Source organism: Arctopsyche grandis, chromosome 2 (genome assembly GCF_051622035.1).
Source record: "Arctopsyche grandis isolate Sample6627 chromosome 2, ASM5162203v2, whole genome shotgun sequence".
In the NCBI taxonomy this organism is placed as follows: Eukaryota; Metazoa; Arthropoda; class Insecta; order Trichoptera; family Hydropsychidae; genus Arctopsyche; species Arctopsyche grandis.
In genome coordinates this window covers 12,374,919-12,388,897 of record NC_135356.1, presented here as the reverse complement: position 1 = coordinate 12,388,897, position 13,979 = coordinate 12,374,919, and the positions used below count along the sequence as shown (strand labels likewise).

The following is a 13,979-nucleotide window of genomic DNA, read 5'->3' as shown; positions in this document are numbered from 1 at the left end:
TGTCCTGAATCTGGGATGTTATTTGAGAGGTGGAGGGGGAGTGGTATTGCCCCCCCCCCCCAGATCTGTCCAGGCCAGGAACTTTGGTTTGAACATTTTAATCAAATAAACTATTCGTTACTAAAAGATTAGGCCAGCAGAAACTACAATAAGTTTAAACATGTCAATTAGAAACTTCTTCCCAAATAAAAATGGTCTAATAAAATACACGCAGAGACTAAAAAAGAGACCGGAAAAAGCTGAAATAACATCCCTGCCCTGAATTATTTTTCTACTGCCCTCCCCCCTTTTTCAAAAATTGCTCGTGCCTCGCTGTCTACTATAATATTCTAATGGTCACTTCTATAGATATACATATTTAATTAAATGGTCAGTATTATTTTATTGAAATGATCAGTATTAAATAATAAGAATAAATATTATTTGTACTCAGTACAAATATATAGGTGTTTCAAAGGAATGGACTCTGTTTGAAATCAACAACTACGAATAAAACTTTCATCGAATATATGTATCCAAATGATTTTCGCTAGATGCCTCTCCTAACATAAAACATCCACTAGCCTCAGTCATTCGGTAGATGGCGATCTTATAACATTATAACCAGGGATCCGAACCGTTTTTTTTTTCGTTCCACTTCGCATATCTAAGTTTCCCATCCGAATTGACGTAATTACTAGACTCGCCACCGGTTTCGCGTCGATAGCTCACACACACACTCACACAAACAGACATAATGTTTACGTTTTTACATTTGACATTTGACGTGTGTGCATTCATACCGCGACATATATAATCCATTAATGAGTCAGTCAGTCAGTCACTTTTCTTCGAAGCCGCTGATATAGCTGAACGCATATCTAACATCTACTGCCCCTCCTCTATCGTGTCCATCTTTTCTAAAGAATACAAACATAACCCCGTGGGTTCCACATCAGATGACGGTTTATCCATAAAGCTTTTTGCCGGGATGGATTTCATTGTATGCTGGTCTAACAAATTCAAGGTCGATCTTTTCCAAGTGATTTCAATGCTATTTTCATAGTATAGTGGATGTGGTGGAGGCAGTTATCATATATAATGCAATTGTCCGACCACATACTTACTTATAATAAGCTGCCAGATGAAATTACAAATATACTTGTAATATTGATAAACTTAGGCAGGTTATTATAAGTAACAACACTTCCATACATACACGTTTTTCCTACTCTTATTTAATTTTAAATTCTGTGATTTATTGCTACCTCTAATGCTATATTTATGTAAATGTAATCCTCTGTGGTGACCGCCGGGGTTCTGGCAGTACCAATGCGATACATGGTCAGTCACCGTTTTGCGGGAAGCATTCTCTTCGTCAGAATAAACAACACCATCACTGTTGCACTCGCCTTCCCCCATACCTCTAATAAAATATCTATCGAAATACCTAGGTAACATTTTCTTATCTAACTTATAAATAAAAACCGACATATATATTTTCAGAGTATCATCAAATTTATAAAATACTTTAACACAGATCTTATACTAATATACCTATTTATGTGCATCTAAGATACTCTTCGTGGCTCTATTCTGTAATGTTTGTAGCCTATCTTAGCCTAGCCTACAGAAAAGATCCACAACACATAAAATGTGGTCGGACAATTGCATTATATATGATAACTGCCTCCACCACATCCACTATACTATGAAAATAGTATTGAAATCACTTGGAAACGATCCACCTTGAATTTGTTAGACCAGCATACAATGAAATCCATCCCGGCAAAAAGCTTTATGGATAAACCGTCATCTGATGTGGAACTCAGGGGGTTATGTTTGTATTCTTTAGAAAAGTTGGACATGATAGAGGGGTAAGATGGTGTTCAGCTATATCAACGGCTTCGAAGAAAAGTGTACACTGACTCATTAATGTATTATATATGCCGCAGTATGGAGTACACACACGTCAACTGTCAAATGTGAAAACGTAAACAAATGTCTGTTAGTGTGTGTGTGAGCTATCGACGCGACACCGGTGGCAAAGCAAAAACGGACGGGAAACTTAGATATGCTGGCCGTTGTTTGTGGTCTTCGCGAGGAGTTCGCGGGAATCTGTCAGCCCATCTGACGTTCGCATCCGAGAAGGTTCGCATGGCAATCGCTTTTGCGTTCATTTCACTTTGACAGTTCGAATGTCAAATCAAAATTTAATCTTAATTCACCGCGCTAAATGTACCGCAGAGAGCTACGAGGTATGAAAACACTGATTGTGTACTAACACTAAGAGGATCCTTTATATATGTTCACTTGTTACAATAGTAATTATATGTAAAAAAGAAGGTCGTTTTCGTTTCTCAGCTTCGGAGCCAATGGGACGCTGCCAGAGATTCATTCTGCATGTTTTGTACAAGAGCGATGATTATGCCATCGGCATCATCTTTAATATGGACGGTATCTAAAAGTGAATTCGTCATTTTATAATGAACTTGTTACATCTCATCTACATAAATAAATCGTCGGTAACAATATTTGTTTATCTTTGTTACATTGTAAAACATTTTGTATATGTAATCTATATATTATAATATATATTCAATTGTAAATAGGTTTTTGAGCTCTTTCTCCTTTTTGTTGATGAAACTTGATGATGATATACACATAGTGCTGGATCTGCTTGGATCTTGAGTTGTACTCGTACGTGCTGCTAGTTCTGCGTCACGGACTTGCGATGTCACCGTCACAGGTTGCACCGTTTCCTTTGAAGATTCTATGGTAGATCTGCTCTCTCTGCATACTGTGAATTGGCTCTGCACACTGTCTGCTTTCTTGTCAGTTGTCCAGTTAGACGTCAGAAGTCTCCGCTTAGAAGATTCTGGTAGTTGGATTTTTCGCTAGATTCGAAAGGATGAAAATCCACCTGGTCCACTTCGAAGTTGTATATACAACGGTTGTTCCTTCGTTTTAGTAGTGATGTCCAGTTGTTCAGCTATATCCACACCCGCTGCCACCAATTTTTATGTTACGGGGACAACTAGGAGATGGTGTAGAATATTATAGTCACAGATTTTGTCAAATGATTATATTCTTTAATTAGCAGTAAATATAAACGAGATTAATGTACAAGTTTGTATTACAAGTTACTAGTCTCGAAGTGCTAGTTAGGCAGTTTAATCACAAGTGCCTTGTGAGACTCTGTTTGATCGCAAGTAACTATGTAGTAATCACAAGTTACTAGTAGGCAGTTTAATCACAAGACTGTTTGATCGCAAGTGATCAGTTAGAGTGTTTGATCGCAAGTGAGATTCAATAGATCTAACATGAGCATTTATACACAAAAGAATGATAAGTTTTAACCAATCACAGAATGTTGGTAAATAACAAAGTGATTAAGATACAGAGCAACATCCATGTGTAAGACAGTTTTAATATTTGATTTATGTATCCTTTGAGAGTATCGAGACATTATTGAGTAGAAACACAATTTATCATAGAGATAAATAGTGATAATAATATTTTAGGGTTTACACGTATCGTGGGACAAAATGCAGCTATAGCAATAAAGATTATTAAAAGTAATACTTTGGATTTCAACAGGTCATTAACTATGTCGTCTTATATAACAATCGTGCTAGAAACTCCTATAAATTATAATAGATAAAAGTTAAGTAGATAGGATTGAACAGAATAGTTGATTGTACAGTGTGGAAGCAATACAGATATTGAAAGTCTCATAAATAATGAGGGATAACTTATAAATAACATATAAACAACAATATAAAGATAACATCATAAGTAGTTAAAAATGAAACGGATGTTCAAACTTAAGGTTAAAGGGTATTATACATAAGTATATACATAGGTTGTAAGATCGTACCACATAACAATATAATACTATGATTACTAACCAAATAAAATTAAATTGTAAAATAGAAAATGATCAGTAGATCAGTAGATATTAAAATATGTAGATATAAGATGTATTGTGAACATAATTTCGTAATAATAAAAAGCATTTAAAAATCAAACCAAATAATATATATTCAAGAATATGTTTATGTATAATGTGTTGAAAACATAATAAATCATTGTATTTACTGTGCATAAAAGGTTTTTTTTTAATTTTGTCCCTGTAATTTAGATTTAGGTACATATATATTTTAGAATTTTTATGTTATGCATTTCAAAGCAGCAAAATCGTAAACTTTGTGTTTGTTTTTAACAATACGGATAATCGTGGTTCTATTGTACATACATATTACTTACTTATCAATACATTGGTAATTAAATCGGTGATAGTCAGCGACTCAAAACAATATCACTTGTACTATTCCATATTTTTCACTTCTCATATTCAACAATTACTCAATTTACTCATATTCAACAATTAGCAATGTTTTATATATGTACGAAACATGAAAATATAGGTCTGGTGCATGTATCTTATCTCAAAGCTACGAACTGAATTGCTCCCGATGAAATATAAGCGATCAGGCTCGACGGCTGCAGTTTTTGACGGATTAGTGCATGCATGTGGAGGCACCGAGGAGTAGTTACGAAATCCCTCAGAAGCGTGGAACACACAATAAATAACAATAAGCACAATACATCAATTTGAAATTCAAATATTTTACTTTATTAAGGACATATTGTTACAATAAATATTACATCAATTTTGAGATTAGAATATTTGATATTATTCATGATATAACATTACAATAAATAATAGTAAGCACAATACATCAATTTGAGATTCAAATATTTCATTTTAGTAAGGACATATTGTTACATTAAATATTACATCAATTTTGAGATTAAATTATTTATTTTAAACATTTAGTAAATTTCACAAATAAACTTATTTAATTTTTGATATATTTTTTTTTTTTTTTAGATAATTTGAAACATTCAATTAAATTAAATCTAAAGAATGTAGTATTTCAGGGCTACCCTTTCTTGTTACATTTCACAATTTTCTCAACATACCGAATATACCACCAAGAGGCCAAATGTAACATTACGATTATACAAGTTAAACGTTAAACAAAAATTGCAATGTGTTTATTTTTTATTCTTTCGCTTATTTTCACGATGCTTGTTCGACTTCTTTTTGACAATCTGAAGCCGCTGATCGCCCGATATGATGTTTTTAGTCGGTGTTACAACCTTGGGAGGAGTAGGCAGCTCGTCCAACGGGATTTGAGGCGGGGGGCTCACGGAATTGGCTTTTTCCGGAGACATCGGACCGCTGGCAGTCGACGACGAAGAACATTCGATCACCATCAGCGGAGAATTAATGCTGCTCGCATTGTCGAAGTCTAGAGCGTCGAGACAAGTCATACACGGCCAGGCAGATTCTGCATCGGTCTCGCTTATAATTGGACTGTGACACTCCTAGAAAAGTCAAAGGTTGAGTTTCTTTTGTCATGAGATTTAATCAGATGTTTTTACATATATATATATATATATATATATATATATATATATATATATATATATATATATATATATATATATATATATATACATATATACATACCTGGTGATAGAGTTTATGGCAGAAATCGCATTCTATGAGCTTGTTGCCTTCTTTTATGGCTAGATGGCGACAGACAGCACAGGTGAGCTCCAATTCCAGCAACTCCAGGGAAATCTCATCACAATCACGTTCACGTTCCCTTTCCATTTCCTTATCTTTCTCCTTTTCGCGTTCCTTTTCCTTCTCTCGCCCTATATCCAAATATTTCTTCGGCAAGACGTTAGCCATGGTGCGCGATGGGTCAATTTTAGCGATCAGCTCATCTAAAGCTGAACGCAATTTGTCGGTAGAATCGCTGCTCGAAGAGTGCAGCAATCGCAGAGCTTCGCAGATGCTGGGGTCCAGCTTTAAAGCACACATCGTGACGTCGTAGACTGACAAGCTGTGGCTGACGAAAAACCGATAGTGAAAAAGTTCTGTGTTGCTAGCCGATAAAATATTAACTGAAGGCCAAATGTTTTAATCAATACTTCAGTGACCCATATAATGGTCGACTACTGCATGACTTGTACAAAAACCAACTGTTGCTCTTTATTGCGAATCATCACTAGACAATTAGTTGCTCTTTATTGCGAATCATCACTAGACATCAATTAATCTCACTGCTATTTTATTTAAGACAGAACAAAGCAACAGGTGTTTTTCTACAAAATATATTATTTATTTATGAGAATACATGGGGAAGACGGCGGAAGCCGATAGTATAGTATAGATAATGAGATAAAACATTAATATGGTAAAAGACAAAAAAAGTAAACACTATAAAGGATATGACTAGAGATGATAAAAAACCAGGACCTCTGGAAAAAAACCGTTTTTATAAAAACTGTATTTAAAATACAGTTTTTTACATAAAACTGTATTTTTTAATTGAGAATGGGGCCGTCCACACACAAGATAACGATATTGAAAATAATTTATTACTTTGGATGAAAAAATAAACTCTTTATATCCACGATTTCGAATTCCGAGATCGACATATTTGCCACTTGCATTTCGAACAAACGACAATAACTAATATCCAACTCAAATACAAATTGGACATTTAAAGTACTGCCACTACACGAAAACGTTTAGATTCATTCAAGTTGTAGGAATATAGTACAACTTGTACTATACGAAACTAGGTCGATGATATCACCTATTTTCCTCATCGAACTTAAGCTGTACAAATGACATCCTGCTCGAACACGAAAGTCATCCTTGGCCGAACTAGGGCAAAGACACCATAAACTCGCTCCAGATACGCAATTACGAGTACACTGGAACCCCCAAGGAGCCAACTAACAACGCATCAAACACAGCACACAAAGGAAGACCTTGGACCCTTTAGGAATCTTCCAGAACATGATCTCACCAGCCGAGCTACGCGTTGCACAATCAACGAGTATATAAACCAGCGCATCGTCCTCAGATGTCAGTGAGTTTCAGGAGCTCGACCTGGCTTATTCCGGCGAAGCAACTACCTACTTCGCCGTACAAACAAATACAACTGTATTAATCGGTAATTGGATTATTAGTCACATTGCGATCGCCCAAAAGAAAATTTTTGCCATGAAAAACGCGAATACGGAATATTTTGCACTCGAGTTCTCGTTAGTAAGATAGTTATCGTTAGTATGATGGATTTTTTGGCTGCCAGATGTTCCGTTATAGAGAGTGACTTTTGGGCGAGCGTTTTGTAACCAATAATCACCGAACAGTATTAATCGAGCAATAAAGATCCTCTTCAAAACCCAACTGAGTTTTCATAGACCGGGAAACGGTCGAAACCTATCACTTTTCTTCGAAGCCGCTGATATAGCTGAACGCATATCTAACATCTACTGCCCCTCCTCTATCATGTCCATCTTTTCTAAAGAATACAAACATAACCCCGTGGGTTCCACATCAGATGACGGTTTATCCATAAAGCTTTTTGCCGGGATGGGTTTCATTGTATGCTGGTCTAACAAATTCAAGGTCGATCTTTTCCAAGTGATTTCAATGCTATTTTCATAGTATAGTGGATGTGGTGGAGGCAGTTATCATATATAATGCAATTGTCCGACCACATTTTATGTGTTGTGGATCTTTTCTGTAGGCTAGGCTAAGATAGGCTACAAACATTACAGAATAGAGCCACGAAGAGTATCTTAGATGCACATAAATAGGTATATTAGTATAAGATCTGTGTTAAAGTATTTTATAAATTTGATGATACTCTGAAAATATATATGTCGGTTTTTATTTATAAGTTAGATAAGAAAATGTTACCTAGGTATTACGATAGATATTTTATTAGAGGTATGGGGGAAGGCGAGTGCAACAGTGACGGTGTTGTTTATTCTGATGAAGAGAATGCTTCCCGCAAAACGGTGACTGACCGTGCATCGCATTGGTACTGCCAGAACCCCGGCGGTCACCACAGAGGGTTACATTTACATAAATATAGCATTAGAGGTAGCAATAAATCACAGAATTTAAAATTAAATAAGAGTAGGAAAAACGTGTATGTATGGAAGTGTTGTTACTTATATAAAAATAAGCTGCCAGATGAAATTACAAATATACTTGTAATATTGATAAACTTATGGTAGCTGTAAGGTAACACCTCAAACAGTGTGTATGTATCTATGTACATATGTGAATGTATGTGTATATATTAATACATTATTATTTGTGTGATTGAATATAATTAGTTATTAAGCTTGGCTATATCTTAAATAAACAAATAAAACCTTTATTGTTTCAACACTCTACAATCACACATCCTATTCAAATCTAAACTGTCAAATATCATTCTGATTGTATAGATACTCCTCTCAAAACTTGTCTACCTAAATCTTGTTTACACAAAACTGCTATTTGGAAAATATAATATAAGCATTTGAGAATAATGGTTATAATTTTTATCATCTCTTCCTCGTCCCTGTAACAAGCTATTCGCTCCACAAAATAATTTTATTTCAGAAAAGCTCGCCAGCCGCTACACACATATGAATTGTCATCGTAGTATATTCTGGTTACAATCTACTATTTCTGCATTTTAATTTACATGTTATATTTAAGAAAGAAAATAACTGTATCATAATGTAATTTTATAGAGTTATAAGTACTTAAGTATGTTTCGAAATCTTAATTCACTGAAATAAATCCCAATTTATGATTGATCGTGTAAATATAATATAACTCGGAATTCCCAAACATTGGCTATTTTTTTTTTTTTTTGATGCTTGACCATTTCTCGTCCACCTTGATTTTTCGGTTTTAAATTGAAATAAGAGTCAGGTAATTGGGTTTAAGTACGGGCCACTCAAGCAACAGAATAGCATTTATTCATATAAAAGCATTAAAATATAATTTTAATAACATTTAAAACAATCGTAACGAAAAATATATATTCATTAATGTAAAACACAAAAAAGACACATGAAATAAGTGATTTCAACATTGAATCATTGAAGAATCACCAAATAAAAAAAAATCAGATGTCTCCGTTCTTCGGTGAATTCTTTTCATGACTTTTAGGACACAATATCGATAATGGACTTTTCGCAAGAGAATAGGTAAAAGACAATGATTAGAACTATTAAATTATTTTAATTAAAAGAGATAAACTTTTTATGGTGAGTGATTAGCTGATTAATATTAAAGTCATATATGTAATTATGAGAATAACAGAATTACACATCTTAAGAAAAATTGCTTTTAACAATATAAATAAGTAATAAAGGTAAAACATTATAAACAAACAATATATGTAAAACATTAATTATTTAGAAAAGGTAAAAACATATATACATAATTTAAAAAATATGAAGATACATACATACATATATACAAAAAAAATTATGTATCAATTTTAAGTTCTGGTAGAACAATGTGAAAACAAGGTTATAATCTAATCGTGATATTTAAGTCAGTTTGGAACCATAAATAAACAATATTTTTATGGAAAACAAAAGTTTAAACCGGTCTAAGTATTTTCTGCATACCTCTGAACTATTAAATATAATAAAGTTTATTTCAGCTTCATGAGATGGGATGAGTTGGAAATAATTATATTTTTAAATAATCTATATAATATCTGTATATCCACTATTAAAACTCCAATCATAGATCCATCTCCAAATCCTTAACAACATTAGTGAGAGCTAAGCGTTCGGCATGAGAATCGGCAGTCACTATATATATTGGATTTATATTCCCCAGAAATCTTTCAAAAGAGCAAATGCTGAAAAATTCTCAAAAGTTGTTAGACTTTAGTAGTGATAACTGCTAATGGAACAGCGCTGGCTATACTTTCTGTCAGAACAAAAGTTATAGAGTGTTATTGCAAATCACAGGATGACGTTGAGTCAATAAATATAATGTTATTATGGTTTGGTCTCTCTTCATTAGCGGAGTTGTGATTATTACAGTAAAGGGATTTTCTATAAATTTAATTTTGGCGCCTCCTATTCTCCCTATACATTGAATAGTCTAACATTGAATGTATATTTTCTGTAAGAAAAGAATTTTAAATTTATTATGTACATATGTAGCTTTATAAAATGTTCATTGTCATAATATTCATTACCTTGATCATACTAGTCATTTTTCCACCTCTTTCATATAAAAATGCAGCATGCTGTTGAACTGCCTCCACCACATCCACTATACTATGAAAATAGCATTGAAATCAGTGGAACCCAATCACGGGAATGTTTATCGACTTGGAAACGATCCACGTTGAATTTGTTAGACCAGCATACAATGAAATCCATCCCGGCAAAAAGCTTTATGGATAAGCCGTCATCTGATGTGGAACCCAGGGGGTTATGTTTGTATTCTTTATAAAAGTTGGACATGATAGAGGAGGGGCAGTAGATGTTAGATATGCGTTCAGCTATATCAGCTGACTGACTGACTCATGAATGGATTATATATGTCGCGGTAGGTATGAATGCACACACGTCAAATGTCAAATGTAAAAACGTAAACAAATGTCTGTTAGTGTGTGTGTGTGAGCTATCGACGCGACACCGGTGGCGAGTACTAGTAATAGCGTAAATTCGGATGGGAAACTTAGATATGCGTCCTGTCGAGGGTTTTCACTTTTACCTACATATGTATATTGTTGCGTAGGGTTGGGTGGAGGATCCAAGTAAAAGGCCTTAGTCGTTTCACAGCATTTATTGATGATTAAGGAGATACACGCACTGGCAGTGCTCAGTTCAGAATGACATGATATCGCCTACGTACCGCCTTATAAAGGGTAGATCTCTCAGGACGTCTAATTTGTTAACCTATTGTATAGTCACGTATTCGGATATGTATTCCCACGACATTGGATCTCCCCGTACCGATTCTGAGAAAGGACTAACAACGGTCATTGTTTAGCCTAAATGCACTTAGAGTCCAGATATAATCCTGGAAGTAAGTGCAAGCACTTAGTTAATCCGTTAATAGATATCCGTTGATCCTAAGTGCAAGCACTTAGTTAATCCGTTAACAGGTAACCCTTGAACGGTCACATAGTTTCTGGGATTCTATTCACTTAATCCGCGGCGTACGTAACAATATTATATGCATATATTATCGCACATATTATAGAAGCCAAAAATATGTGCGATGTTATTATTAAGGATATAAAAGAAAAATATACTTTTTCTAATCAAGTAAAAGCTGTGAAATTATTTAATAAAGAAAATTTTGATAATTACTGAAAGAAAATGCCAATGGAAGATCTACTACTAACCGTTGAATCATATCGAATGCTAGATAAAGAAAAATTTCAAACTGAATTAGAAGGGTTTTACTCAAGGAAAGGAATGCATAGTATTAATATTTTTAAAACTTATTTTTGCAATCAATTTATACAAAGTTCGTGTGGAAATAACAAAACTTATTCAAATTCTGCTTATAACTTCAACTACCTCTGAGCTAGAACGGTGTTTTTCAGGGTTCGGTGATTACTGGTCACAAATTACTCGTCACAAAGTCACTAAAATCTCTATAACGGAACATCTGGCAGCCGAAAAGTCCATCATACTAACGATAACTATCATAGTAACGAGAACTTGATTGCCAAATATTGTGTATTCGCGATTTTCATGGCAAAAATTGTCTTTGTGACCACCCCAATGTCTTTAATATATCTTTAGTGCGATAACAAATCCAAAACCGAGCTCCTGAGCTCCCACAACCAACGGCCACAGCCACGAGGGCTTTTGGTTCGAACATCTATAATGTACATCAGTGTTTCTTAACCATATTGAAAGAATCGCCCCCTTTACCACAGTAAAAAATTATAAGAAAAACAAATAAAAAACATGATTATTTTTATAAACATTATGTATTAATTGCCATTTATGTCATATTAACATTACATACATTATAATGTTATTTCAATTTAAAAGTAAATAATTCAATGGAAATGTGAATTTCTAATGTTTCTAATTTCTAAATTTCTTCATCCAAAAAGTTTGCCCAGGCCTCTTTTAGAGTACTTTAGAAAAAAAAGAGTCGCGGTTTGCCGACCTCTGGCTTAGGATGGTGAAGTTTGTTTACCAAAACTATCACAATTTCATCCAATAAATTAAAATTATTACATATAAAACAAGTAAGCCAAATAATATATCTGTGTATTTAATTTTCAATTATTATTGCTCTTAAAATTATTTAAATAAACTGCAATGAGGGGAGCGCCAGAAACATTGTGGCACGCATATAGTCAAAATGTAAGAATATTAACAGTATTTATATCATAACAATTTTTTTTATATTTATCCTAGTATGTAATTTATTATGTGACCATAGGATAGATTTTCGAGTAATGATTTTGAACAAATTTCACATTTGTGTGGTTTTAATAAGCATGCAATTTTTTATGTTTCTCAAAATAAGATTTTTTTGTATATGATTTTAGACAAATTTCACACTTGTAAGACGTTTTCCCCGTGTGAGATCTCAAATGTATCACAAGTCTATCTTTTCGAATAAATGATTTTAAACAAATATCACATTTGTGTAGTTTTATCCCAGAATGAATTTTTAAATGTGCTTCGAAGCTAGATTTATGACTTAATGATTTCAGACAAATTTCACACTTGTATGGCTTTTCTCCTGTGTGAGATCTCAAATGACTCACAAGATCATATTTACAAACATATGATTTTAAACAAATGTCACATTTGTGTGGTTTTATTCCAGCATGCAATTTTTTATGTTTCTCGAGAGTAGATTTATCAGTAAATGATTTCAGACAAATTTCACACTTGTATGACTTTTCCCCCGTGTGAGATCTCAAATGTCTCACAAGTTTACTTTTAGAAATACATAATTTTAAGCAAATGTCACATTTATGTGGTTTTATCCCATCATGAAATTTATTATTTACCCCCTTGTAAGATCTCAAATGTATCACAAGTTTATCTTTTCGAATAAATGATTTTAAACAAATATCACATTTGTGTAGTTTTATCCCAGCATGAATTTTTATATGTGCTTCGAGGCTAGATTTATGATTAAATGATTTTTGACAAATTTCACACTTGTATGGCTTTTCCCCCGTGTGAGATCTCAAATGTCTCACAAGTTTATCTTTACGAACATATGATTTTGAACAAATGTCACAATTGTGTGGTTTTATCCCAGCATGCAATTTTTTATGTACCTGGAGGTTAGATTTTTCAGTAAATGATTTTAGACAAATTTCACACTTGTAAGGCTTTTCCCCTGTGTGAGATCTCAAATGTCTCACAAGTTTACTGTTAGAAATACATGATTTTAAACAAATGTCACATTTATGTGGATTTATCCCATCATGAAATTTATTATTTCCCCCCTTGTGAGATCTCAAATGTGACACAAGTCCATTTTTTCGAATAAATGATTTTAAACAAATATCACATTTGAACAGCTTTTCTACAGGATGTGATTTTTTGTGTAAAATAAGTTCAGATTCACTGGGAAATGACTTTAAGCACGTTTCACTATTTTTTCGGTGAATTGTCGATTGCGAAGACTCATCGTCCCATATGAAATCTTCCAATAAAACTTCTTCAGTCTTGATCTTCAAGCAATCGTCTAACCTCAGTTGAGACGATTCGTTGTTTCGAAAACAAGCCTTTCGAAAGCTGATCAACAATTCCAGACTGGTCTTACACGAAAGACACACCCTGTCTGGCAATCCATCGCCTCTTTTGACCTGCAGATGGAAAAATAGTAGGATCAAGCGGTGAGAAGAGTAAACCACAATAAGTAATTGTAACCTGTAAGCTGTAACCAGCACCGACCTGAATTTGACAGCAGGTCCGAATGCGTTGCTCCAGACGCTCTGGATGAGGATCTGGTCTCTGGAAGATGGAGACGGAAGATGCGGCCGGAGCTGGTCCAAGACAAAGCCTGCACTCCATCGTCTCTGCACTCCATCAACTCTGACAGCAACCACTTGCCACGCCTTGCTGTTTTTTTTCAGTGGCATATTTGGTCT

The 13,979-nt window shown here is 34.1% G+C and overlaps 2 protein-coding genes and 1 long non-coding RNA gene across 3 annotated transcripts; 1 reads left to right on the top strand and 2 right to left on the bottom strand.

Moving 5' to 3' along the window:
* The first annotated feature begins 1,989 nt into the window (after positions 1-1,989).
* Positions 1,990-4,085, top strand: LOC143922952 (uncharacterized). The gene is made up of 3 exons (XR_013261674.1): positions 1,990-2,237; positions 2,344-2,504; positions 2,592-4,085. It is a non-coding gene; the product is annotated as an uncharacterized LOC143922952 (long non-coding RNA).
* A 789-nt stretch (positions 4,086-4,874) lies between these two features.
* Positions 4,875-8,816, bottom strand: LOC143922951 (integrator complex subunit 12-like). Its single transcript, XM_077446382.1, has 2 exons — positions 5,522-8,816; positions 4,875-5,376 (listed from the first exon to the last, which is right to left on the bottom strand). Exons 1-2 carry the CDS (start codon positions 5,879-5,881, stop codon positions 5,044-5,046), a joined length of 693 nt encoding a protein of 230 aa, XP_077302508.1. The 5' UTR covers positions 5,882-8,816; the 3' UTR covers positions 4,875-5,043.
* A 3,013-nt stretch (positions 8,817-11,829) lies between these two features.
* LOC143922950 (uncharacterized) lies at positions 11,830-13,979 on the bottom strand. The gene is made up of 2 exons (XM_077446381.1): positions 13,783-13,979; positions 11,830-13,694 (listed from the first exon to the last, which is right to left on the bottom strand). The coding sequence occupies exons 1-2, from the start codon at positions 13,900-13,902 to the stop codon at positions 12,354-12,356; spliced, it is 1,461 nt and encodes a 486-aa protein (XP_077302507.1). The 5' UTR covers positions 13,903-13,979; the 3' UTR covers positions 11,830-12,353.

What these genes read in the sequence shown, in the direction of transcription:
- LOC143922951 (XM_077446382.1), bottom strand. Translation starts at nt 5,881, where the DNA reads ATGTGTGCTTTAAAGCTGGACCCCAGCATCTGCGAAGCTCTGCGATTG. An exon ending in GCCATAAACTCTATCACCAG is followed by an intron (nt 5,377 to 5,521) that starts GTATGTATATAT and finishes TGACTTTTCTAG; the next exon opens with GAGTGTCACAGTCCAATTAT.
- LOC143922950 (XM_077446381.1), bottom strand. Translation starts at nt 13,902, where the DNA reads ATGGAGTGCAGGCTTTGTCTTGGACCAGCTCCGGCCGCATCTTCCGTC. An exon ending in GGACCTGCTGTCAAATTCAG is followed by an intron (nt 13,695 to 13,782) that starts GTCGGTGCTGGT and finishes TTCCATCTGCAG; the next exon opens with GTCAAAAGAGGCGATGGATT.